Source organism: Puma concolor, chromosome A1 (genome assembly GCF_028749965.1).
Source record: "Puma concolor isolate L17-30 chromosome A1, mPumCon1.1.hap2, whole genome shotgun sequence".
Taxonomy (NCBI): Eukaryota; Metazoa; Chordata; class Mammalia; order Carnivora; family Felidae; genus Puma; species Puma concolor.
In genome coordinates this window covers 84,099,214-84,125,754 of record NC_141667.1, presented here as the reverse complement: position 1 = coordinate 84,125,754, position 26,541 = coordinate 84,099,214, and the positions used below count along the sequence as shown (strand labels likewise).

Genomic DNA, 26,541 nt, shown 5'->3' with positions numbered 1-26,541 from the left:
GGACTTTTGTGCATTGCCATTGGAAAATGCTGCAGTGTGTGTGGAAAACAATATGGCACCAGTTCCTCAAAATATTACATGATACAATGATTCTACTTCTGGGAAACTATCTGAAAGGATTAAAAGCAGGGAAAATTGTACACCCATGTTTATGGCAACATTTTTCACAATTGCCACAAAGTGGAAGAAACACAAGTGTTCAACAAAAGAAGAGTACACAGGAGAGGAGTTGGGAAGATGGAAGAGTAGGAGGATTGTGAGCTCACCCAGTCCAACATTTACAAGCAGGTATCATCCACATCCAAGTAAATAAAACAACAGTCCGAGATGGGTAGAACAAATTCCACAACTAAACACCCAGAAGAAGCTGCATCTGAAAGGCCAGAAGGATCAGAAAGGCAGAGGGAGGCTGCCTACAGAAGAAAGGCAGCTTGCACATATGGAGAGGGCAGAGAAACAGGCCCTTGCAATAGGGAGCTCACATGGAGAAGACTCATCGCTATAACCTTTGGCATTGAAAACCAGAGGGGCTGAAATCCATGAGTTTGTATTACCAGTGGGATTTGAAGCGTGGAACTTTAAAAGTCAGCTGACTCAGAACTGGGCAAGCATGGAGAGCAGGGATAGCTGGGCCATTACCCTTAAAGAGACAATGGCCTATGGGGATAGGCAATATAAAAACAGTAGTTTACAGAACACCACAGGCAAACAGGAGACAGATCTGGTCACACTGATTTCAGACTGTATTAGGTAGCTTCTTCCAAAATGAGGGAGCTGGCAGGTGCTACTTTCCTTCCCAGCCCCCAACAATATAAACACAGGGCCATTTATAGGAGGTAGGGCCACAGCCACTTGCTACCTAACCTGCTAACAGTGCACCATGCCCACAAGTTCCCCTGATGACTCACCCACGCCAAGCCTGCTAGTCTTGGCACTGGCCTCAGGGCAAATTTTGTTACAGCCATGTGCACCCCACCCAGCCACTGCATGTACATGTGCATAGCTGCTGGGGCACACAGCACCCATAGCACATAGCACACACACCCACCACATAGCTGCCACACAGCATCCAGCAGCCACATGTTCCCAGCCACTGTGGCATGTAGAGCACAGTCACACCTAGCCACTCTCCTGCACTATGCCCAGTCTGGTGTCCATCCCCACTGGCCAGGTGTGCAGCTACAGTGTTTCAGGGGATCTGGCATAGGACTAGTGGCCCAGCACAAATTTTACTAATAGGCCCATACTGCTCCCAAGTTCCCTGGTGGGCATGCCCCCTCAGAGGAAGCACCACTAACACCACGGAGAACAAGTACAGCCCACAAGCAAGGAGGCAGTGCAGACAACTACATTGAAAGGAAAAGTGACTCAGACAAAACAGCAGACTATAAGAAACACACAAAGGATACTTTCCTGAAGTGCCAGGTTCTGGTGAATAGGGAAGACTACAGTGCACATCAGGACCTCTGCTTCATAAAGTCACTACTTTCAAGAGCAGAAAACATAGTTGACTTTCTTAACACAGAAAAACAGACAAAGAGGGGCTGACAAATTGAGCAGACAGAAAATTTATCTGAAGTGAAAAAACAGGAGAAGGCCATGGCCAGAGATTTACACGAAACAGATATAAGTAACAAGCCTGATAGAAAAGTTAAAGCAATGATCATAAGGATACCCACTGGATTTGAGAAAAGAGTGGATGACATGAGTGAGACCCTTAACACAGACATAAGGAATAACATATCAGAGATAAAGGACTCAATAAATGAAATGAGAAACATGTGTAATGGAATGAACAATAGGCTAGAAGAAGCGAAAAATATTAATGACTTAGTGGAGAGAGTAATGGAAAGTAATCAAGGTGAACAAAAGAAAGAAAAAAAAAACCTATGTAACACAAGAATAGACTGAGGGAACTCAGTGACTCCATCAAACATAATAATATTCATATTGTAAGAGTCCCAGAAAAAGAAGAGGAAAGGGGGGTAGAAAGTTTATTTGAACAAATAATAGTTGAAAATTTCCCTAATCTGGGGAAGGAAACAGATACCCAGATCCAGAAGGCACAGAGGACTCCCATCAAAATCAACAAAAGCAGACCCACACGAAGACAGGTTGTAATTACACTGGCAAATATAGTGATAAAGTAAAAAAAATCTCAAAAGCAGCAAGACAAAAAAACCACAGTAACTTACAAGGGAAAACTCCTAAGGCTACCAGGAGATTTTTCAACTGAAACTTTACAAGGCAGAAGGCAGTGACCTGATATATTCAACGTGCTGAATGAGAAAAATCTGTAGACAAGAATACTCTATCCAGCAAGGCTTTCATTCAGAAAGAAGGAAAGATAAAGAATTTCCCAAACAAAAACTAACGGAGTTCATGATCACTAAACCAACCCTAAAGGAAACTTTAAAGGGGATTCTTTGAGTGAAAAGGAGAGACCAAAAGTGACAGTATAAAGGTAGGAAACACAAAAACCGTAAAAATGAATATTTCTATAAAAAATCAATCTAGGAACTCACAAAATAAAAGGCATTAAATGTAATAATATGTACCTAAAACATGGGGAGGAGAGGAGAAAAGAATGGGTGACCATTAACTTAATAGAGACTGCTATACATGTAGAAGAGGTTATATACAAGCCTAATGGTAACCACATACCAAAAACCACTGATAAATATTCAAAGAATAAAGAGAAAGAAATCCAAATACAGTAAAACCTTGGATTGCAAGTAACTCGCTCTGTGACTGTTCCACAAGATGAGCAAATAAATTTTCTCTTGATAAAAGAGAAATAAATAAATTTTAACTTGATAAAAGAGAGATGTCTTGCTATAGGAGTAGTACATGATGCCTAAAGTCACATGATCACAACTGAGCCAATGGTTCTCTCTCTCTCTCGCTTGCTCTCTCTCTCACTGCAGGACTGTGGGTGATCATCTCCCATGCTCAGATGCTCAGTCTCAGGCCATGGTGTTTGACAGAAATCAGTGATTTTTCAGAACGTTGGAAAGTACCCACAACTGGCACTAGTGTCTTGTTTGTCACTTCAGAGTACCCATGGACAGTCCTTTGCTTTTCCATACAAGAGTAAGCTTAGGGATGCTTTGCTTCATTCTAGGCCATTGGATAAGTTCCTTGTTAAAGTTGCATGAAAAGAAAAAGATGCCATTGATCCAATAGATAGCAATGATTCCATTAGTGATAGTGAAAGTCATCCTACACAGTAACCCTCCTCTCTCTTGTCTCCCTCACACCAGCCACAAAGGTTTTCAAAGGTAAGTGCGGGTTCATTTGCTTTTCTTTATAGTTTGTATTTTCTTTAGTATTTTGTATTATATTACAGTATTGTAATCACTTTTATATGAATACTTTTGGGTTGTTGAACACATCATCTGAGTTTTCATTATTCCTTATGAGGAAATTCGCTTTGATATACAAATGCTTTGGATCACAAGCATGCTTCCAGAATGAAACTATGCTTGCAAACCAAGGTGTTACTGTATATTTCTAAAGAAAATAAGAAAACCATAAAAGAGAAAAAAATAAGAATGGATGAGAGAAAATCTTCAGAGACAACAATAAAACAAATAAAATGACAATAAATACCTATCTATCAATAATTACGTTGAATATAAGTAAACTCAACATTCCAATCAAAAGATGTAAGGTGATATAATGGATTAAAAAAATATGACCCATCTGTACACTGCCTAGAAGAGACTCATTTTATACCTAAAGACAAGATCAGATGGAAACTGAGAGGATGGCGGTGATGATGGTGCAAGAGTGTGAATATACTTACTGCTGCTTATCTGTACATTTAAAAGTGGCTAGGAGTGCCTGGGTAGTTGAGTCAGTTAACCCTTCTACTCTTGTTTTTGAGTCAGATCATGATTTCGAGCCTGTGTGGGGCTCGATGCTAACAGCACAGAGCTTGCTTGGGATTCTCTCTCTCCATCTATCTCTGTCCCTCCCCTGCTCTCTTTCTGTCTCAAAATAATAAATCAACATTAAAATAAATAAATAAATAAATAAATGAATAAATAAATAAATAAATAAGGCTAAAATGGTAAATTTTATGTTATGTATATTTTACCACAATTATAAGAAACACAAACCTGGAGTATAGTGTTATAAGTCAAGAGAATAGTTCATCTTAGGGGAGAAGGGAAAGGGTAGTGTCTGGCAGGGAGCATGGGGGATACTTCAAGGGTACTGGCAATGTTATATTCCTGGGTGCTGGTTATCAGTGGTGCTTAAGTGAATGTTTGCTTTACGGTGACTTATAGAGCCTCGCATTTAAGTTTTATGTCCTTTTCTGTTTGCTACACTTTCAGAATAAAATATTTAAAAATAACACATATATGACATTCATGTTCACAGACACAAAATATTCACATTCTATGTCTTTACAACTTGCATTTCACCAGCAGTAGGAGGTGAAGAGGATGTGGGCTCTGGAGCTAGCCACCAGCCTTGGCTTCAAATCCTAGCTTGCTCATGTACACACTGTGACATTCAGCAAATTGTTACTTTCATTGAATCTATTTTCATATGTTTATAATTAAGAACCTGACAAGCGTTTTATAGAAAGTTTTTTGAGGATTAAAAGTTTATATGAAAATATACAGCAGGTTGCCAATCAAGGAACAAGTGCTTTAAACATTTCGAGGCTCTATTTTCTTCCCTTGAGAAGAATTTCTTCACATTTTAAATCTGCTATAATGGGATTGTCAAGAGTCTTTTTGTGTGGAAACCAGCTCCAAAGAGCACACTTAAAGTTGAAAACTGCCCCAAGTTGTTTGAGAGAAGTTGTAGTTCACTCTGTCCTTTTAATTGACAAAATTAAAAAACATGCAGACTGAATTTTTAACTTTGCTGTGAGGGTTGTATTTTAAAAAGTGGACAGTCACGTCACGAAACAACAATTAGCCACATATTTTTAAAAAGTGATATATTAGAATAATAAACGTGAAAATTTACCGTTTAAGAATTGCTACTACTTAACATTTTTAAAGAATCCTTTTGTATTTAAAAGACCGTGTGACAGTCTTTGATTTTCTCAGTACCATTCATGGAGGTTTAACTGTATATCGTACAAATGCTTCTAGTTTCATCCAAATCTACTGTTAAATTACCCATGTAATTATCCCAGTAGAAATCATTATATTTTTTCACTATTAATTTCATTAACACTTTACTGGTAGGAGTGTGGATGAATTTAAATGCAGTTCTGAGTTTTTATTATGACAAGGGAACATTTCTATATTATTGAAGGGGGATATATAATTTCTAAGTTAAAATAAAAATAGAAAAATATTAGCCACTAAAAATGTAGATAAAAAAATAATCATGAGGCTTACTTCAAGACATACTTTTCAATGATCCCAGTGACCATATATTTTTATACATATTTCCATTAAAATGAAGTTAAGTCAGTTATATATCCCACCTATGATGACACTCTGATGTGACAGCTCTTCTAGTATTTGCCAGCAAAAGAACAGTTGCAAAAAGTTATGAAGTGACATACACAGAAAGCAAAATGGGGTGAGAGAATGGGGAAAATTCAAGATGATACTCAAAACAAATATTTTGAGGCTAACATGAGCATAGAATACCAAACGTAAATGGAAATTTCAAGCACATATATCTTTTAATTGAAAATTTAACCTTTATCATTGTATTATTATATACTACACAGAATATCACACAATATCACATAATATCATTTCCTATTCACACTGATTCAATTAAATAAGGATTGCAGGTGAGACACAATTTTTAGTACTTCCATTAATTCTCATTCTTTCATTCTGTTACATTCCTATCAATCCTTCAAATATTTTCAAGTTAAAATAAGTGGTTACTCAGGGCTTCCTCTGTGAAAATATTTACCCCTAGAATAAATCAGCTTGGTGTCTCTTTAACAAAGAATTACCAAAAGAATCTTGGGTATATACAAATTGTAGAAATATAAAAGTTTGTTCAATTTCATTGTGGAAACTATGAAATTAACTACAAACTGGTAGTAACACAAATTAACTTCTTAATTTCTAGTTGTAAAAATTCACTCCTTGCTCCCCTGCCAAACTCCTTAAAGTAGCTCTTTAGTATCAAGGTGCCTGGGTGGCTCAGTTGATTGAGTGTCCAACTCTTGGTTTCAGGTCAGGTCATGATCTCACAACTTGTGAGATGGAGCCCCTTGTCAGAGCCTGCTTGGGATTCTCTCTTTTCCTCTCTCTGCCCTTCCCCCACTCATGCTTGCTCTCTCCCTAAAAAAAAAAAAAAAAAAAAGCCCTAAAAAAATAAAATTCAAGGGGCGCCTAGATGGCTCAGTCCGTTGAGTGTCCGACTTCGGCTCAGGTCATGATCTCGCGGTCTGTGAGTTTGAGCCCCCGTTCGGGCTCTGTGCTGACAGCTCAGAGCCTGGAGCCTGCTTCAGATTCTGTGTCTCACTCTCTCTCTGCCCCTCCCCCGCTCATGCTCTGTCTCTCTCTCTCTCTCTCTCTCTCTCTCTCTCTGTCAAAAATAAACATTAAAAAAATTTTTTTAATAAAATTTAAAAAGTAACTCTTCACTATCAACTTAAGGTCAACACAGAATAGTAAACATAGTATTTTATTAGCAATGTTTTATATATAATCTACTACTATTTTGGCAGAACAGAGATTGACAAGGAATGTGAATTAGAGTATGACTCCCTAAGTATAAATTGTGACTTCTATCTCCTTCTTGACATTCCAGTCTATGTAGTGTAAATGTTCATATTTTTCCAAGGGACAAAGAAACAATTCAAAAGGTGAAAAATAACATACTTCATTCAGCCTTTGTTTAATCAGAATTGGTGATGGAGGAAAGCATTTAATTCGGATAAAAAACTTCATAAGGGACACTGTAAGAATTCTGCTATTTTAAAGAATATTTCCACCGTTTTAAATTTTAAAACATTAAAAAAAGATAAAACAAGGCCATGAAAGAACTTTAGGACTTCATAATTGAATTGCCTTACAGTGAATGAAAATATGGTTGATAAGTTTTTTATACACAAAGATATGTCTCACACTTTTTTGTAAATGCTGCTTTTTCCTACACTAGAATAAGATATCCAGACTTAGTACATAGATGTTTTGGCAGAGTATCACTGGCCTTTGTATATTTAATGTTCACTTAGCTATATATAAAAGATCAAATGCCACCTTGAACAATATTATTGGGGTGTTTTAGTTCTATTTTCAAGTTAACATTCCTTGTATTTAATACTGCTTATAACATCCAGAAAATTAAATAGAGTTTGGTTATGTTTTTTATACGAGAACTCTCATTTATAATGGTATTTAATAGGATGATATTTAAATGACAGGTAAAAACTGGTAAGAGCAAAGAACTACCTAATTTCCCTTAGCCTAATGCTTCTCCAGCTTTCATTAAGCATATGAATCACTTTAGTATCTTATAAGAATGCACAGTTTCATTCAGTGAGTCTTGGGTAGGACCCAAGGTTCTGTATTTCTAATGCTGCTGTTCATGGGACAAGCTTTGAGGGGCAGGTTTCTAGAGAACCCACACAACTTCTATTGACACCACACTTAATTCTATTTCCTCTGCTCAGTGAGCACCAATGTACAATTCAACACTTTCCAGTCGATAGAGTGAAATTGCACTGAAGAAAAAAGAAAATATGAATCTCTGAGTTACGGGTAAGTTCCATTTGTACAAAAAATAAAAAATACAGGTTACTGAAGGAGTTACAAAATAGATCTAGGAACATCAGACTTAAGGCCATCACATATATTTTACTGGAGTTCACTGAAATTCTCCCAAAATATAAACTATATATTCGTTTTTAAAATTACTGTCATGTTGTTGTAAAACTCTTGACAAAATCACACATCAAACTTAAAGTTTAACTTGACTTCTTTTGTGATGTGCCAATTTTTAAGAAATAAACTAAAACAAAGTAAAAATTATGATTCCTTGGAGATCAAAAAAAGCAAAAATTTGAGCTGTTAACTTGGCGTAGAGAATTTATTCTAGTTAAAAAAACTACTCTCCATAGTCCTTCCATTAAAAAACATCTACAGACATCTCCTCATGAATGAAACCCTTCAGAGAGGCATAGCTCAAGCATATGCACATGCAACAAAGTGGATTTTCACTACTGATAAAGCTTTGACACAGGCAAATTCCATTCTCCGTCCTTTCATGTAGTGTAAGAATAGGCTTTTAAGATAAAGGAGAGGAAAGAAGCATTAAGAAAAATAAGAAATAAAAACACTGATACAAATTTTTAGCAAAGAAAAAATGCCAAATCTGATTGTTTTCAATAAATCTGAATTTTATTATATAAAATAAGCTTATAGAAGGTTTGGAGGAAATTTACCAGTTCAAAATCACATGTTAAAGACAAAAGAGTTGGAATTTTGCTCTGTTAAAATGTTTGTGGATGGGTCTAGTTTGACAATTTAGCCTGTCTGATGTGACTTTCACAGTCTGTTGGCAGTTTGTAGGCAAGCCATCACACCTGTGACTCTGTAGTTGATTAATGAGTCTCTCAGCTCATTGCTACCATCTGAAGGAGGGCTATGGCCTTTCTGAGCTTCACTGGTTTATTCGCCTTAAACTGCAGTCCTGCTGGGGTATCTTCCATAAGAAAATCACACCTGGTTAAAGCTAATGAAAACCGCAATATGTCATTTTCTAGACAAGTCAAAAAGCATGTAAAACTAGACAAAAGATGTATTCAAGTAACATGAATGTAGTTTTGTCATAACCTGCCAATCCAAAGAGTAACACAAAAAAAGCTGTCCTCAATGACATGTTTCAGTGTCAACTTTTAGAGTGATAACTCTGAATTCTCTGGGCTATAAGAGGGCTTTCTACAATGGCAGCTCTGAGGCTATACAATATGTATTTTCATCAGACCGGGGAAGGTTCTAGTTCATGACCAGCCAGCCATTTAACTCTGATTATCTATAAATGATTAATCTAATTGTTTAAAGTCTTGTTTCAAGTTCTTCAACATTAGTTGGTCCACTTTAAGTGTGTGTAATATTCTTCCAACTTTTTCTTGAGTGCAAGACAGCACTGCAATTGCTTTCTCTCCAGTCTTGCTCTGGAGACTGAAAAGCCATTTAAAGCCTTTCCCTATCTTAAAACAAAGTATGAGGGGCACCTGGGTAGCTCAGTCGGTTGAGTATCCGACTTCAGCTCAGGTCATGATCTCACTGTTCGTGAGTTTGAGCCCCGCGTTGGGCTCTGTGCTGATGGCTCAGAACTTGGAGCCTGCTTCCAGTTCTGTGTCTCCCTCTCTCTCGGTCCCTCTCCCCTTCATGCTCTGTCTCTTTCTCTCAAAAATAAATGTTAAAAAACTAACAAAAAAAACAAAGTGTGAGCCAGAGAAGAAAGGGGGAAGGGGGGAAGAGGAAGGAGTTGTGGAGAGAGAGAGAGAGAGAGAGAGAGCAGGGGCAAGTGAGAGAGAAAAATGACAGAACTCAAAGAGCAGATAACCTGAGGTCTACTGTATACACAATGTACTATAGGGCAAAGTAGGGAAGAAAGCAGTAAGGAAATATGTTAAGCTAGGAAACTTATTCCCTTCACGGTTTAATACCATAGCTTCATCTTTTGAGGCACTCTGAAGGCTCAAAACATCAGGAATACTTAAATAAATACTAAAATTCATTTTAAAGGTAACTACCTGTTGTTCTTTGTTTTAGATTTTGGACCAGCATTCCCTTCTGGTAGCTACATACACCGTGCATGGTTTAGCTATCATTAAATGGCAGATGGAATCACAACACTCTCAGTAGCACTACAATAAATGAGCAGTGAAGGACCAAAAGCCTCTGTTCTAGCAATTACTAATCTCTGATGCATGATATACACAAAATTTTTATATCACTGTACACATTATCAGTGAATAGTCCTCTTGTTTGGAAGGGCACACCTGCATGATTTCCTAGAGTATTTATTCAGATCCCCTACCGCCATGTTTCCATTCATCTGAAATTGAAATTTAAACTAAAGAGTGAATACTATTACTATGCATTTTACCCAAAATGTGAAAAGAAATATTTTCCTTTATTTTACCGTGGAATAATCTGAGAATAATTCAGCATTATGATCACAGCTATCGCTATTTTTCCTGTTTCCTATTTGATGCCTGTATTCGGAATTATGGAATGAAAAATACTTAGTACTCTACTTATCTGAATTTCTAACTCTGTGATTTTTATATGGAAGGATTGATTTTGGCTAATAAACATACTGATTCCTTCACCAATTTAATGCCAACAATGACTTTTTAACCATTTCAAAGTGTTTGATCACTTCAAAAAATTTTCAAATTGTTGTATCAACTATTTCAATCCTGGCTGCAAAGTGGTATCATGTGGAAAACTTTTTTAAAGTATCAGTAACTGTTCCCCGCCCCAGAGATTCTTATTTAATTTGTCAGCTGGAGGCCTGCACAGTGTGTGTGTGTGTGTGTGTGTGTGTGTGTGTTTTAACACTTCCCAAATAATTCTAATGTGTACCCAAGATTAAGTATTACTGTTCTATGTAGTAATCCTCATGTTTATATTGTTGACCTAAAAGGATAAAAAATTTAATCCTAAAAGGGAAAAGATATTTCTCAAATTAAATTGGAAAATGAAATCATCAATCTTTAGGATTCTTAGACCTATTACAGTTTCTAAGAAAATATGCTTAGACCATTAGTCAGAAACTTTGGGATTGAGTCATTGTTCAGCCAGCCCTAGGAAGTCATTAAGTCCCTCAAGACAAATGCATTCTGATCTATAAAAGGAGAAAATTAAGACTTCTTCTAGCTTTAAAAGGATTTTCTCAAATGATCTCCAAGAGCACAGAATGTTGTTCTTAAATGTTAATCAGAGTACTTATTTGATTCTATATACTAAAGGTGGGATTTAAGCCAAGGCGACCAAACTTACACTACTGAAACTATATCATTCTCCTCTTCTATCTGTGGCAGACATTGCTAACTGATTACAGCACAAGAGGGAAAAAACAAACAAACAAACAAACAAACAAACAAACAAAATACTCTCCTGGAGTTTGCACTCAGAATAAAGCTATTTCCTCTTTGGGAGTTAAGTGCGTATTAGCTGTTACAGGACTTCAGGAGTCACCACCCCAAAATATGACACTTTGGTATACGGACTACTTTGACCTGAAGACACTGGAAAAACAGCAGATGCAGGGAGGGGCTTTCCCTGAACAACTCTTATCTGCCTAAAACACTTCCTCCAAAAGAAATTCAGTTGTCCCCTCCAGGGGAGTTTCATCAATGAGGGAAGATTGATTTTTGTCACAGAAGAGACCAGAAGTTGACAGTATCCCTAGACAAACGTTGTCACCAACTATCACCCCTACTATCTATTCTTCTAAGTGCCCACTCTTCTTTCCTAAGTGGCCTAAATTCCCTCTCCCCTTCCCCTATTAAGATGGCATATAAGGTCTCAAATCTCACCATTTTTTAGGTATTCACATTTTCTCCCATAACACCCCCATGGCATACGTTAAAAATTAATAAATTTGTATATCTTTTCTACCATTAACCTGCCTGTTGTCAGTTTATTTCATAGACCCAACAGTCAAACCAAGGAGGGTAGAGGGGAAGTCTTTCTTCCTCTACACTGTTCTTTTTAAAGAGATGATGTAACAGAGTAATCAGCAGGAGACTAAAAATGTCCAGAAAGAATAAAAAACTGTTAGCACAGTTCCGGAAGGACACCATGACTCACAACATGTGACTAAGTCCTAATGGCAGGCACAGCTTCATGGAGGGATGGCCTACTTCTACTCCCCAAACAAACTGCTTTGTTGTGACCTAGGTTCTGATGTCAATTCACCTAGAGGGAGGGGATTGCCAGATCTGCTTGAAGCTGTATTTTTCACTGTACGTAACCAAAATGGAGCTCTGGATTTTGCAAAAGACTCTTGTGAGCTTGGTTAGTGTGAGTCAATATTCCTTATAGGAAATGAAATTGTCAGACTTTCAAAGCTACAGACCAGATCACAAATAAAGTGGAAATACCAAAAAAATCATGTCCTTCCCAAGGGATCAGCTGGTCCTCTAGCAGTGGGGCAATGACAAAACACTTGCAAATACAATTGAAATAACTCAAATAGTTCTTACATAAAGCATTTTCTTATACAGACTAAGAAAAAGGAAGCTTTTAAAAAGTGCCAAAACCTTTCCATTTTTGTAGGTTTTTCATATTTAAAAATAATAATTAACATAAATGTTGTAATGAGGTAATTGGGCGGGAGTCAATGCTCTTTGAGGACAGGGCCCCCCTCTAACCCAGTGCTAGATGCCATCTCTCATGATAAATCCTGTACCAAAAGACACACTAGTCACACCATCTGCTGCCTCCAGGGAGATAAGTTGCACATTTCAAAGTATGGCAACATTCCACTATAGCATAATGAAGAAAATGAAAAACATATTAGCAAACTGAACACTTTGGGGAAATTTCATTTTCAAATTGTGTGCTGTTTTGCTTTTAAAGAAGTAAAATTATTAAATAAAATGTGTGAGAGGAAGCAAATATTCTCCCTTGTAGCAAAATTACGAATGTTTTTACTTTGTGAAAAATAACATTATTTCCAACGAATGCATTAAAATCACACATATAATCCACATTCACAGAGTTGTTATGAACAAACATCTATAGCTGACGTGCACGTACTTTTGCTGAAATCAAATTTCAATCCTAAAATTTGTTAGATGATTTGCTAAATGAGAAAAATCAGCAATTAATCGAGAAACAATTCCACTTTAATTTCTTCCCCAGAAACCCTCTGGGATCTAAAAATACAGTTGAGGCCATGTCAGACCAGCCAGTTCACAGCAACAAACATGAACGTGCTGACTTGGAAGCGTCACTACCTCTCTTGGGCGTTTCCACCACTGAAATTCTACCATCCACGGAAAAACTGAAGCACCGAAGAACAGAACGTGCAGCCCCAGTACAAGTTGCAAGTACATTGAGAGATTAAGAGTAAGACAAATCAGGTGCCCCTCTCCTACTTGACCAAGGCCAATATTAAACTAGCACATCTTGTCTGAAGAGCCATCAATCATGTACCAAGAGTGCCCCTCACAAAGGTACATCTCATCCAAGCCGTATAAATATAAAGCAAATAGAATTTTAGTGACAGACTACAAGGCCATTTAATCTATGAATTACACAGGCTCTGCAATTGCTTACACATGCCTGGAAACCTTCAGGGTCAGATGAGGCCAAGGATTCAAAAGGAAGAATCTGTAGCTGTTAATATTCTCCACGTATAAGCCTAAATAGGACAGTTGCCCCCTTCTCCCCATACCACCCCTCACTCAGTTCAACATCTGACTTTGTCCTAAGCAGCCCCCTATTCATCACGCCTGTATGTTGTGGACAGAGCAGATTTGCCAATGAAAAATGCAGTGAAGAGACCATTACTCTAGCCAAAATAACCTGGAAGCAGCATACTCTCTCTCTCATGGTGTGTTACCATCTACCTCAAACCCTTTGTCTAGATTGCCTCTCATGTTGGCTACCTGGCTGACTCATGTTCAGCTTAAGTGTCACCATGTCCTGGGCATATTTCCCGACTGGTCCGGCATTCATGTCAGGTCTGCAATCTTCCACTGTATGTCTATGGTAACTTGCATGAACCTCTAGGATAGCTATAGCCACTGATTTTTCAGTCTGTCTTCTCCACTGGATTCTGAATTCCTTGACAGCAGGGGCTGTGTCTGGCTCATTTCTTTATCTGCCGTGCCTAGAATGTTTGATGGATGGATGAATGAACAAACAGTCACAGATCCATCTATTTACTCAAAGTCTTGCTGGACTGAATAATGGGATAGAAGTATTCTTATGATCAACACAGTGTATTCTGTGGGTTACATAATACCTGGCTTTCATATGCTGGTAAATGTATTATTCTCTATATAATAAAGTAACAGGAGTCTGGGTTGTCCTTTATACAAAGTTACCTGTTTGGAGAGAGTCCTGACTATCTTTAAGTCCTTTAGAGAGCTGACTGTTGAAATGGACAAGTAGATGTTCATCACTGGCTTTGGGTTAAGTCAGATGCACAAATGCAGCAGACATGATCCTGATGAAAAGAGCTTACTGGGCAAGTGACACAGGTAAACAACAAAAACTTAATCAGGTTACTGACTCCTTTCCAAAGAGAGACCAATTCTCTCATCTTAGGACTCTTTTTATAGGTTTTAATTGATTAACTTGGAGTTAACAATTATTTGACAAGAAGAGAATCACAAGCTCCCATTCCGGGTCAATCACTAAATCACTAAAAGCTACTCTTTGTAGCTTTAAAACATTTCATTTTATAGAAAACTAAAATATTCCCTTTTTGCCTTCTATTTTTCTGAGTCACAACATTCATCCTGATATTTTTTCTTCCAAAATTCTATTCAGAATGATGACTGAATGCTCGAAGGGTATTTTAAGATTTAAATGAGAGACAAGGACAGATTTGTTACCTCAGGTGGGTGGAATTATAAGGTACATGGTGAGGCAGAGCAAGAGATTAGTGACTTTTACTTTCCACAATGCCCATATTATTTCACTTCTCCTGAGCATACATGTAATTTAAAATAGTTTCATAAAGGTTTTAAATAAATGAATTAACAAAGCCTCTTTCTGTTGGTGATCCTCTCCCTACCTCAGAAAGGCCTAAAAGCAAATGAAAGTCATTCCAGAACAGTAAATTGAGACCAGCAGCCAAAAAGAAGGAACAGCACAGTGGCATGCCTGAACATTGTGCTTTATGGTCTAAGTGTCAAGGGAGAAGAGAGCCCTAGTGGCTTGCTTCCCTGGTGCTGGCTATCTATCTATCTGAGGTGACAACCCAAAACTGGTGAACATTAGAGAGTAGCATATGCTGAACATTAACATGTATAACTGTCCATAAATGCCCTGAGAATTTGGAAATTGGGGGATTTTTGAGATCTCTGTGTCTGGAGATGGGCTTGATGGTGGACCCAAGCGGGTCAAGGACAGACTTGGAAGATGAGCCAAAGGAGCAAAGGAGACAAACCCAGGCAAAGGGGTAGGCATCGCCGACACAGATACCAGGAAATGCTCAAGTTTGCAACAGTCATTCTCATATTCCAGCTCTATCAGTCTTCTCCTCTGGAGCCTCCAGTCTACCAATGACCTGAGGTGAAGTTGAGTCCTGGTCAGGCAATGGTGAAGGGTCTCTGTCTCTGAGAACAGATGTCCAGACCAAATTTTGCCATGGATGCTGGAGCCCTCAACTTGGACCCCATCTCTAGATCCTGATTCTGAATACCTCAAAATCCACAGCTGAAAACAAGATCTGGTACACATATTTTGTGTGTTCATTGATTAGTTGTTAAATATTGGCCCTTTCTGGTCACACCTGTTCTGCCTTAGACTCAACGAATGACCAGCATCAGCTTCCTGAGCTTCTATTCTGCCTTGAACCCAGACCATGCATCACACAGCCAACACCTAATAAAAAGTTCTCTAGACATCTCTTTTCTCATTTCTGCTTTTTCTCCTCAGTCCTCCCTTCTCTCATTTTGCAATTATCAGGATGCTTGGGTTGTGCCTTACTATTTTATCCCTGGCCATATGTTTATCCTTACACCTTACCCTGGCCTGTGCAAAGAAGAGGACGAAATAATAGCTAAAAATAATTATAACTTTTATAGAGCATAACCTGTGCTCCAGGCTTTGTGCTAAAAAGTTGCTGGGATTAATTGCTCTGAACTGCCCATTCAATAAGAAAGGTGCTGCATGCAGTCAAGAAAAAGGAAATTAAAATCAAGTGGTAGAGAAAGATTTGAACCACAGGTTGCCATACTCCAGAGTGGGCAAAAGCAATTGTGGGTCTGTTATAAAAAAGGGATTTGTGAATGGAAAGACCAGATGAAGGAGGCTCTGAAATTGGGGCTAAGGAGTTTGGTTTTGGTGCGTAGGCGATGTGGAGCCACCGTAAACTTCGCAGTGGAATATATTTCTGTATATTTCATTCTAGCTTTTATCTCTTTGAATATTTGGTAATTTGTAATACAAGTTTGCCTGTGTCCTTTTGTTTACCACCTTTATTCTATCAGCATCAGTAACTCATGTATATATATACATGGCAGTGTAACATGGAAAAACAAACCAAACCAAGAATCTGGAATGGCTAGCTAAATTGTGCTGTGGTAATTTGGCATAATGCTAAGTTATACAAAATAAAAATTATGTCTTTGCATTGATGAATGGCAAAAAAAAAAAGTTTGGTGAAAATGTAGAAGAACCCACAATGATAAGTATAGATCCCCCCTTGTGAGGTGCAAAAGGATGTCTTTGTTATGTACATATAAAGGTCACTAGGAGAAAAGAAGAGCTGAATCAAGGTGGTGGCATTAAATTATAAACATATTATTTCTGTGTTCCAAAAATGTGAATGCTATTTTCAATTGGTTTTTATAATAATAGAAAAACTTAAAGAGAAAAACACATTAATCCAGCAGAGATCAATGGACTGGAAGTCAAGGAGAGAGTAAGCAGGGGATCTAGCCACCAGTGGTTGGGGCACTGGATTTCAAGAGTGGCAGTGCTGGGGGACAGAAAGTAACAGTGTGAGAAATTTTCAGAGGGAAAGCTCTGTGTCTAACAGAATACAGATGAAGGGAGATGGAAACTTCGTAAAGTCATTCAAGATTTCTAGGCTGGGGCTAGAAAAATGTTAGTGCCATGAGTGGAAATCACACAACTCTAAAGAGGAGGCAGTTTCAGATGAAGGTAATTATGATGTGAGGATTTCTATATGAGATGAGAGTTATTACATTAAAATATTATTGCAGTGAAAGTGTAAGTGTATGTGACCTAGAATCTCATTGAACAATTTTACAACCAGAGCTACAGATGACTCCATGGCATAGATTTACAGGTTCACATTGCTGGGCCTAATCCATTCTGGGATTTGCACTTTTTAGCTAACATAAAATTTTAAAAATAAAATAAAATTTGGATGTTTTTACCTAGGTATGCACTCACCTCCATCCCATTGTATTATGTCTTGCCTTCACATATTTATATTATTTGCCCAGGCCTGAAGGCATTTGATTTTGAAACCAGGATAACCCCTCAAAGCCACAGAAGTGAAGGAGTTCATTGCTGAAAAGAGGTTAGGAAAGGATATAGAGTGTTTGAGAATGGGAGGACCAAGGCTAGGAGGCCTTTAGCAGTATCTGAGGAAAGAATAAATCAGAACAACTGTCTTAAAAGGAATCCCAGAAAGGGATATAGATGTAACTGGGGATGGGGGCGGAGGGAATAATCAATAACAGGGGGGAAAAATCTGAAGAAAATTACAATACTGAAGGGACCTACTCAATGCCAAGAGAAATCAAGGACTCACACAAAGATAGACATGATGTCATTTCAGAATGACAAGAGGTGAAGGGGAGATGGGGGGTATGACTTTAAAAAAAAAAAGCATCCAGGGAGACAAAAAGGGGGGAAAGAGTCCTTTTGGCATCAAATTTCTCATAGGCAGTGTAAAATATAGGCAGATACAATTTCTTTATAAAGTTAAACATAAATGTACTAGACAATCCAGCATTCCCACTTCTAGGTATTATCCACATGAAATAAAAGCCTATGTTCATGTAAAAACCTGCACACAAATGGTTATAGAGACTACCCACAATCACCAATACTGTGAACAATTCAAATGTCCCTTAACAGGTAAATGGATCAACAATAGAACATTCATACAATGGACTACTACTATTCTACAGTAAGAAGAACAATTGGAAGAATTTCAAATGCATCACGCTGAGTAAAAGGAGACAGATTGAAAAAGCAACATAGTATATAATTCTATTACTATACCTTCCGGAAAGAAGAAAACCACACAGAGAACAGATCAGTGATTGCCAGGGATTGAGACAGGGAAGAAATTGACTACAGAGGGTCAGTGCAAGAGAACCTTTTTAAATGATTTTTTTTAATTAATGTTTATTTATTTTTGAGAGAGATAGAGTGCAAGCAGGGGAGGGGCAGAGAGAGAGGGAGATATAGAATCCAAAGCAGGCTCACCGACTATGAGATCATGATCTGAGCCAAAGTCGGTTGCTTAACCGATTAAGCCACCCAGGTGCCCCTAAGTGATTTTGCTAGTCATGATTGTTGAACAATTTCATGCATGTTTCAACTCAGAACTATATACACCACTCATGAATTTTATTTTATGTAAAATAAAAGTACATAATATAAACAATACAAATCAATTTAAAAATGGAGGTTGTACCATATGACATAAAAGTGGCCAATGGAAGAGCTAAAGTGAAATTTTATTAGTAGAGCTTGAAGAGGAGGGGACAGGAGATGGTAGTTCAAATTCTATATCTTTCATTGCAAGGAATCAATCATATTAAGTTGATAAAGTTTTAACAATTACTGGTGTAGCATATCCCTTAGATGTGTCAACTCAAATAAATAAAAAAAAGAAATGGCTCAAATGGTTACAAGTGAGTGGGATTTCTGTGACTGAGGAGCTGGGGTGGGGAACTTTCTCTTTCATATCTTCCTGTACTATTTGAAATAATACATGTGTATGTATTGCTTATAGTTGATTACAAAACAAATTTCACAGTTATATTAATACACATATTCTGGACACAAAAACATCTTCATTAAAATTTTTTTTTCACCAGAGCTCCTATTTTGGCGGAAAAAATCAGATTTAAGACTGCCCCTCAGGGTACATAAAGGTGAGAGTCTCATTGACAACATAAGAAAGCACTATGGACATCCTAACTAGTTTCACACACAACACAACAGAAAAGTACTGAAATAATAATATCACAAATATTAAGAAAGTGAACATTATTGTTCACATTTGTTATACTATTTCATTATATTTAGCAAACATTTAAATCTCTCTCATAATTATGTCATAATGAAAATATCTTCAGAGATAATTTCCTGTCTTTACGCTGATGTAGCAACATAAACAGAGACATTCTATGGTGACCAATAAGCCTAAAAAGCAGTCAATGGCCTTTTCATCTTCAACCAAAATGAGTCAATGGGTCTATGACAACTACTCGTGGATGCACCCATGTTGAAACTTTTTGCAGAAAAACATCACAGAGGGTTTGGGTTCTGAAAAGAATTTGACAGGGGAAAGACTTAAAGAAGAGTTATTGAAAAAAAGAATGTACTTCATACAAGCAAGTTTTTAATAGCTTTTGATATATTGCAAGAACCCCAAAGTGCCAGTATGTGAATGCATAATTAGGTAGGCACAAATTCATTACAAAGTGAATTTTGGTTCAACTTGACAAGTGAAAAATTCTCCCATGGCTGCTTTTGAGAAAATTATTATACCTTCCTTTCATCAAAATGTTGCCAATTCTGCGTTTCTGTCAATAGCATTTAACCTATTTATTTAGGTAGCGTGTTTTCTGCTTCACTGAATTAAGGCAGACCTTCATTTAAATCACATTCCTATTAATTTATACAATACATACACATACACTCTCTCACGTAGGAGAGAACCACTGTTTGCACCCCACTATGGTAGCAATGGAGAAATGCACCACTTACATCCCTACAGTCATCATGGGGATGAGTGGCCCTCGATGTCATTGCTCAACATCTCCCCTGTGCTCAGGGCATGCTTCCATGTGGACTTTAGCCAGTGTCTGAGCACAATGGAGGTACTAATGCCAGCCCACGCCTGCAGGACATGAGACTCTTCTAGTGTGTGGACCTTAGCTCGTGGAGTCACATCGGCCTTGTTGAAACCTTACAACTACCCTCTACCCGTGACTCTTTCTACCTCACCCTCCTCCCCTCTCTCCTTTCACAGCTAACAGATCAGCAACTTGGTCTGAAGGTTTATTTGCCTACCCATCCTCCTCCTCTGTACCCTTCATATGTAGCTCTCCCAGAAAACTTCCTGCATCTCTAATCCTATCTGGCATCTACTTGCAGGATTTAAACTGACACACTGACTCTGAAGAAAGGGTAAGCTTGGCTCCTCTCCACCTCAAGCATATCTGGGCCACACCGTCTTCAAAGAGAATGAATGGTACCTAACTTTTATGAAAATTAGGAATAGAGTAAACTGAGCCCTCAAGCTTCCTTGGGAATGTCTTTCTTTCTTTCTTTTGGGGAGAGGAGCAGAAAGATACACACACACACACAGACAGAGAGAGAGAGAGAGAGAGAGAGAGAGAGAGAGAGAGAGAGAAGCTCAAGCAGCCTCCACACTCAGTGGGAAGCCTGACACAGGGCTTGATCCCACGACCCTGAGATAATGACCTGAGCTGAAATCCAATAGTTGGATGCTTAACCAACTGAATCAACCCAGGTGCCCCATGAATGTCTTTTATATGTGTGATGTATATTCTCTTCCTCAGCCTCTAGCCATAGTCTTTAACCTGGCCTTCACTTTTTGGATTATCCTGTCCCTCGACTTCAGAGAAATGTGGTCAAGAACGTGGACATGAACAGGAATCCAAGCACCATCACTTAGACCTCTGTGCCTATGGGCCTTAGTTTCCTTGTCAAGAAAACTATAATAATACATAACCTGATAAGGTTATTTATAAGGTTATTGTAAGGATTTACAGTTAAATACGTGTATGCAACTCACTTAAGTTATGCCAGCCAGGTGGCAATTGACCTCCAGATTTGCTGTCTTCATTATCATCAGATTTACAGTGAATACATAGCTAATTAAAAAAAAAAAATGACCAAAGGGTACAAACTTCCAGTTATAAGATGAAGATCTAAAGAATGTCATAGAGATTAGAGCTGTGACCCTATTATACACTTGGAAGTTGCTTAGCAAGTAGATCTTAAATGTTCCTTCCACAAAAAGGATATGGCAATTATGTGATTGATGGAGGGGTTCATTACCACTATGGTGGTAATCGTTTCACAATACATAAGTGTATCAAATCAACACCTGGTACACCTTAAACTTCTACATTGTTATGTATCAAGCGTATCTCAATGAAGCTGGAAAAAAGAAACTTGATCAGGAATACGATGTAGTCAATAAAGCACCAGATACAGTCTCAGAAGACTTTGTTTTGAGTTCCAGATGCCATTTATTACCTGTGACCTTAGGAGCGTGATTCAATGTTTTGCAACCTCACTGGTACCTGTCTCTTATTACGTAGTTGTGGTGAGGGTCAGAGGAGATGTGGCAAAGTACTTTACACGCTACAAAAGACGGTATATAGAAGTTACCAAACAGAAAACAATACACAGGTACCAGTTTGTTTGGTCCATGTACAGAGGCCCTAACTCCTGAAAATCTTGAGGGCCACAGTGTTAAATTCTTACATCCTAAATACACTTTAGATGTGCTGCTTTGGGAGTTAAGGATGGGCGGGAAGCCTGCTCCTACTTGAGAACATACTGGTGATGGGTAGAGAGTCACTGAGTCTGAGGCCTTCCCTTTGGGGGAGGTGGAAAGAAAAGGGTTTTTTATAGAGAGAGCGAGAACATGAAAAATACCCAGATTTGAATGCCATGGCATATGTAACGTATGTAATGGCTCAGAGGTGTGTTATTTCTAAAATCAGCTTCCCCCTTTTTTAAACCCATCTCTCCATCACCAGGCAGCCTGCTGCTGCATCAGGAATTTACTGCTGTGAGCAACCATAAACATTGTGCTAATGGCTGCACTGCCCGAGGACGGACATTGCAGAGTGCAGTGTGTGCAGTTAAAGGCCACAGACGATATTTTCTACTCTCTGCACACCACAGGGCATACACATTATCATCTGATATAGCAGAAAGGTACTTTAATAATTATTATTATTAAAAGCAAACAATCAACTCCACAAATCAACAGCTCTTCTAAAACATGTTTTCTAATCTCTGTTTCCTCTCAGATGTATGGTTATTGTCCACCTGGAAAGGCCCCAAAGTGAGAGCCAGAAATCTGCTGCCACCACCCCTTCTGCTGTTCCTGCCGTCCTATTTAATTGTGTTTGCTCAACTCGAAGCCAAACTCATATGCAGTATATTTAGATGGTTAAAATAGCATAGCATTCCTCTGTATTCACAGATTATTTTCAATGCCACAATTCTTGGGAATTAGTCTGGAATAAATAAGGTAAAGCTACATAAATTTGTTCCAGTGACAAAGAAAACAATATCAAAATGGCAATCTGGAGATTCGCCATGAATGAAGGAATATACAGTGTCCCTCCTGGTGAACTCTCCTGCAAATGCAATCACCGTCTCATTCGCTAGTCTGGATTTATTTTAAAGTGAGTGAGAAAGAAAGCGAGGAACTAATAGTAAGAAACGGATTCAAAAGATCAATGTACAATCACTGTACTTACTCTTACATAGCATTAGAGGTAAAGGCGTAGAACTGATATATATGTTGATTTTCTGAACCTCGGAGGAGCCTTTTTTCCCCCGCAATGGCAAATTTTTTAAATTGAAAAACATCTATCATTAATATATATTCGGGATCTCTCTCTGAGGTCTCAGCGACTACATTTTTTTTTTTCAAATGCCTTGAACATCGCAAATTTACAAAGGCTTGGTTAGATACTTCTGTCAGCTAACACTACCTTAAATTTTTCAACTTGTGTTTTTAGTATCATTTAATGAATACAAACCCTATCATCCAAATGTCACAAGGTTTCTGAATCGCGGAATAAAGAACGGACCTTGTTGCTGAACAGGTTATGACTTGAACTGGATTAATTAAAAATAAAGATCAGTGTTCCATGCTTTTAATCTGAGCCAAATGTCGCATAATAATAAAAACAGGCATTTTAAACACACAGAGTTTAACCAGATTTTCAGCTGAATTTGGAAAATGAAGAGAATGATCATGCAGCTCGATAATTTTTTTACTTGAGATTTTCCAGAATATACTTCTCATATCTACATGACTATTGATCCAAACTCACATTTAGAGAATGCCAACTCTGTGCTCATCTGTCAGGAGCCGACTTTTCCCCTGTATTCTTATTCCTCATTTGTCTGTTAACTAATTCAACAAATATTACTCAAAATCTATTGTGCGTCTAATCCGATAGCCGTTCTAGGTACTGTAGACACAGTGTGAGTAAAACAGGTAAGGTGCTATTCTCATGGAGTTTATATTCTACCCGGGACGGGGGGGGGGGGGGGGAAGCAGGAATGGAGGGGGCAGGATTAGGAGACAACCAACAGAAAGTAAGAGTTCAGATACTGGTAACTCAAGAAAGCACAGTAGAATACAATGCTAGGGTGACCTGGAGGGTACCTTTCGGTGGGAGAAAAGGAAAGGCTTTTCTGAGGAGGTAACATGTACCTCAGATGGACAACCTGGCAGCTACCATGTGAAGAGCTGAGGGAACTGCGAGTACAGAGACCCTGAAACAATACAGAGCTTGGAGAATCCCAACAATGGGAAGAAGACAATGAACTCAGAACATCATGAATTGGGAGAAGTGCTTTGAGATGAGGCCTGACAGTGAGCAGAGGGCACATCCCTACCAAGTTCTCAGGTAGTCACTTTAAGATTGGTTCTGCCTTTGGAATCATCGCAGAGCCAGCCTGTGGAACAAATAACCAGTATTGTCTCAGATCCAGACACAGCTGGCGCCACGCATCTCCTTTCTTCCTATGTCTGAACTGTCCTTCACACGGTCATCACTTGAGTATCTCCTAAATGACTCATGTGGCTTTTAGACACCCTGCTTCTTGCCCATTTTGTCACTGTTTGTCTTCCAAAGCCATAATGGAGGTCTGGTTCACTCCAGGCTTGGGGTCTTTAGAGAGTAAGTCCATGGATGGTCTGCTTATGATATTAAATTTGAAGACCAGGCACAAAAGAATTTAGAAGGTGAATATAAAGGATTCCCTGCTCCTCAACTTTTTTCAAATTTTTGCACTTGTGTTCACTCTTCTTTGTACCATTATCTCCTCAGATAATAATTGCCGTCCCATATATACACTTGACCAAAGTGCATAGATTAGTATAAACCTACTACCAATTAAAGACAGAAAAAGAAAACAAGTTTAATTGCTGAGTTTGAAAAAAAATAATTCAGCATATTCAGCCAAACTACTATAGGTAGTTCACAATAGTATGTAAAAGTATCACTTTACGGATGTAGGATAAAATTCATAACTCTCATTCTAAAGCTCAGTGTTCTGTGGTCTCACTTTCAAATGCATATTTTCAAACAGCTGTGTTGTCAAAACTTCAAGGTACCATTTTAAAAATAAATTAATAATAATAATTAAAATAAAAATAATAAATAGTAATAATAAATAATAAATAATAATAAATAAAAAATAAAAATTCCCTCTAAGGTAGATCAATTATACTCGTAGCTTGCACTATGTAGTAGTTTGGAGTAGAATGCCTTTCACAGCATTCTTTAAGTTCCAAGGTTCTTTAATAAAGTGATAGTCTAGCTGTTTCTATTAAAGATTCATGACCCTTTTCCAATAAAACTGTTTTGACCTGTTACTTCTGGCTAAATTTGTGGGAGTTCTATTTTCTCACTCTTGCACATGCTATCTCAGGGAAATAGACTTTAATAGCTATTGTCCTAATTGAAGTGTATCTAAAGTTGTTAAACAAAAATAACAACATGCAATTTTGTTAAAAACACAAATTCACTTCAAAGTGAACATTATACATAGCAAATGCAGAAAGGTTTGAAGGGTGTGTTGCCCCCAGAGCACCATTTAGTGGACTGGAAGCACCAATTCACAGCTGAAAACACTCATTAAGATAGACTACAGTTAGTCAGCAAAGGCTCAAAACTTTACAGACAGAAGGGAAAAACTGAGTTATCTTTCCTAGTTTGTTCCCAGACAGACATTTAACATTATGTAAACATCACACAACCATAGATTCAACAAAGACCTGGTGTCTCCTCTACCACCCCACCTCCCATCTCCCAAGCAACTTTGGGAGATGATAGGAGCCACTCCAGGGGACTTGTGCATGAACAGAGTGCATTTCAACTACTGCCTGCCAGGTGGTAAGCTTGCTGGGAGAAGGCTGTCCTTGATGGGAAAGCTAGATGGTTCAGCTTTGTATATGATGGGCAGGAGAGCTTCCTTCAGGGGTGAAATATTAGAAATACCATCGCGACCACACATTTAAGCTCCAGCTTTCACTGGCAATAAAGCTGCCCTTTTTAAACCTCCACCTAAGAAATTATGGGAAATAATGGTTATCTCTCCCTCCTGATATTTTCATATATATACCCAGATTTGTCAAGGATGATTTGACTATTCTGTCATTGCTATCAGGAAAAAATATATATTTAATATTTGTATCAAAAAGATATGAACATTCTACATCACAAAGATTCTATACAAAATAATTCTCATACTGAACTACAAGCAAACAAATGATGCTTGAATTTAAAAAGTTGCACACATATGTAGCTTATGTGAAAATGTCATACTTGATAGAGAAATCCAATTTTTAAAGATAACACCTTACAGTTTTCACCAAAGACTTTAAAGTATTTTAAAATCTATGTTAATTGATCCAAAATAAAAGGAAATGTTTATACTTTTCTGCAAAATAAATTACATGTGTAGCTTCCCAGGCTGAAATCACGTTATCATTTTATTGGATTGTCCTGGGGTGTGCGTGTGTGTGTGTTTATGTGTGTGTAAAATAATATGCAACTGAAGCTTTAGCAAGAAAGTGCCAAAATAACTGGCTTCAAAGCAAAAAACTCAATCATGACAGTTTTACTTACATGTTTCCCCTGATGAGACTGGTTGATTTGGCTTGGCATTTTGTACGCATTCATTAAATTATTGTAAACAAATATATAGTATTCTAATGACATTCAAATTGGTAACTTTTGGTGTGTACAATGTTGTGCTATTGTATTTACAAATTCAAAAATATTTGAAATTCAGACTAAAACCAACTAATTTCATCTCAGAAAAAATTTTGTACTGCCTTTTGTAAATGCTTACTATGGAAAAACAGCATTTAGAAAGTATACTTGATCTACTTCCATCTCTCTCTCTCTCTCTCTCTCTCTCTCTATATATATATATATATATACACACACACATATATATACACACACACATATATATATGCATGTAATATATAAAGGATATATGTATATATATCCCCCAACCAGATCCCCCAAATCACAAATCTCATTACCTGTTTTTGAGCAGTACACTGAAGGTCATCTTATCCAGTCCCAGATAATTTGGCAGCAAGTTTGACCAATTCCAGCTCCATTTTGTGATGGCTGACTGTTGATAAATGGGAAGACGCTATTGTTAGTTATTAATCAGAGTTAATATGATCAGTAAATTAAAGCTCCAGCTGTGATAGACTAACTAAGAAGGAGGGGGGTCCAGAACAAGGACTTAGACAGATAGCATCAATCATGTCCACAGAAGAAGGTTTTTATTCCAATAAGACAGCAATTAATTTATAAATCCATTTGGGGATGTAGTCATTATTTATAAAAATATAAATCAATTTCTTGAGTCG

The 26,541-nt window shown here is 37.8% G+C and overlaps 1 protein-coding gene across 2 annotated transcripts in view; it reads right to left on the bottom strand.

The window, feature by feature from the left end:
• The window catches only part of KIAA0825 (KIAA0825 ortholog), a 393,731-nt gene that overhangs the window by 168,677 nt on the left and 198,513 nt on the right, over positions 1-26,541 (bottom strand). For both annotated transcript variants that reach the window (XM_086717843.1, XM_086717852.1), the window contains exon 20: positions 26,203-26,297. In XM_086717843.1, the coding sequence (XP_086573969.1) occupies positions 26,203-26,297 (95 nt within the window). The remainder of the gene's footprint in view (positions 1-26,202; positions 26,298-26,541) is intronic.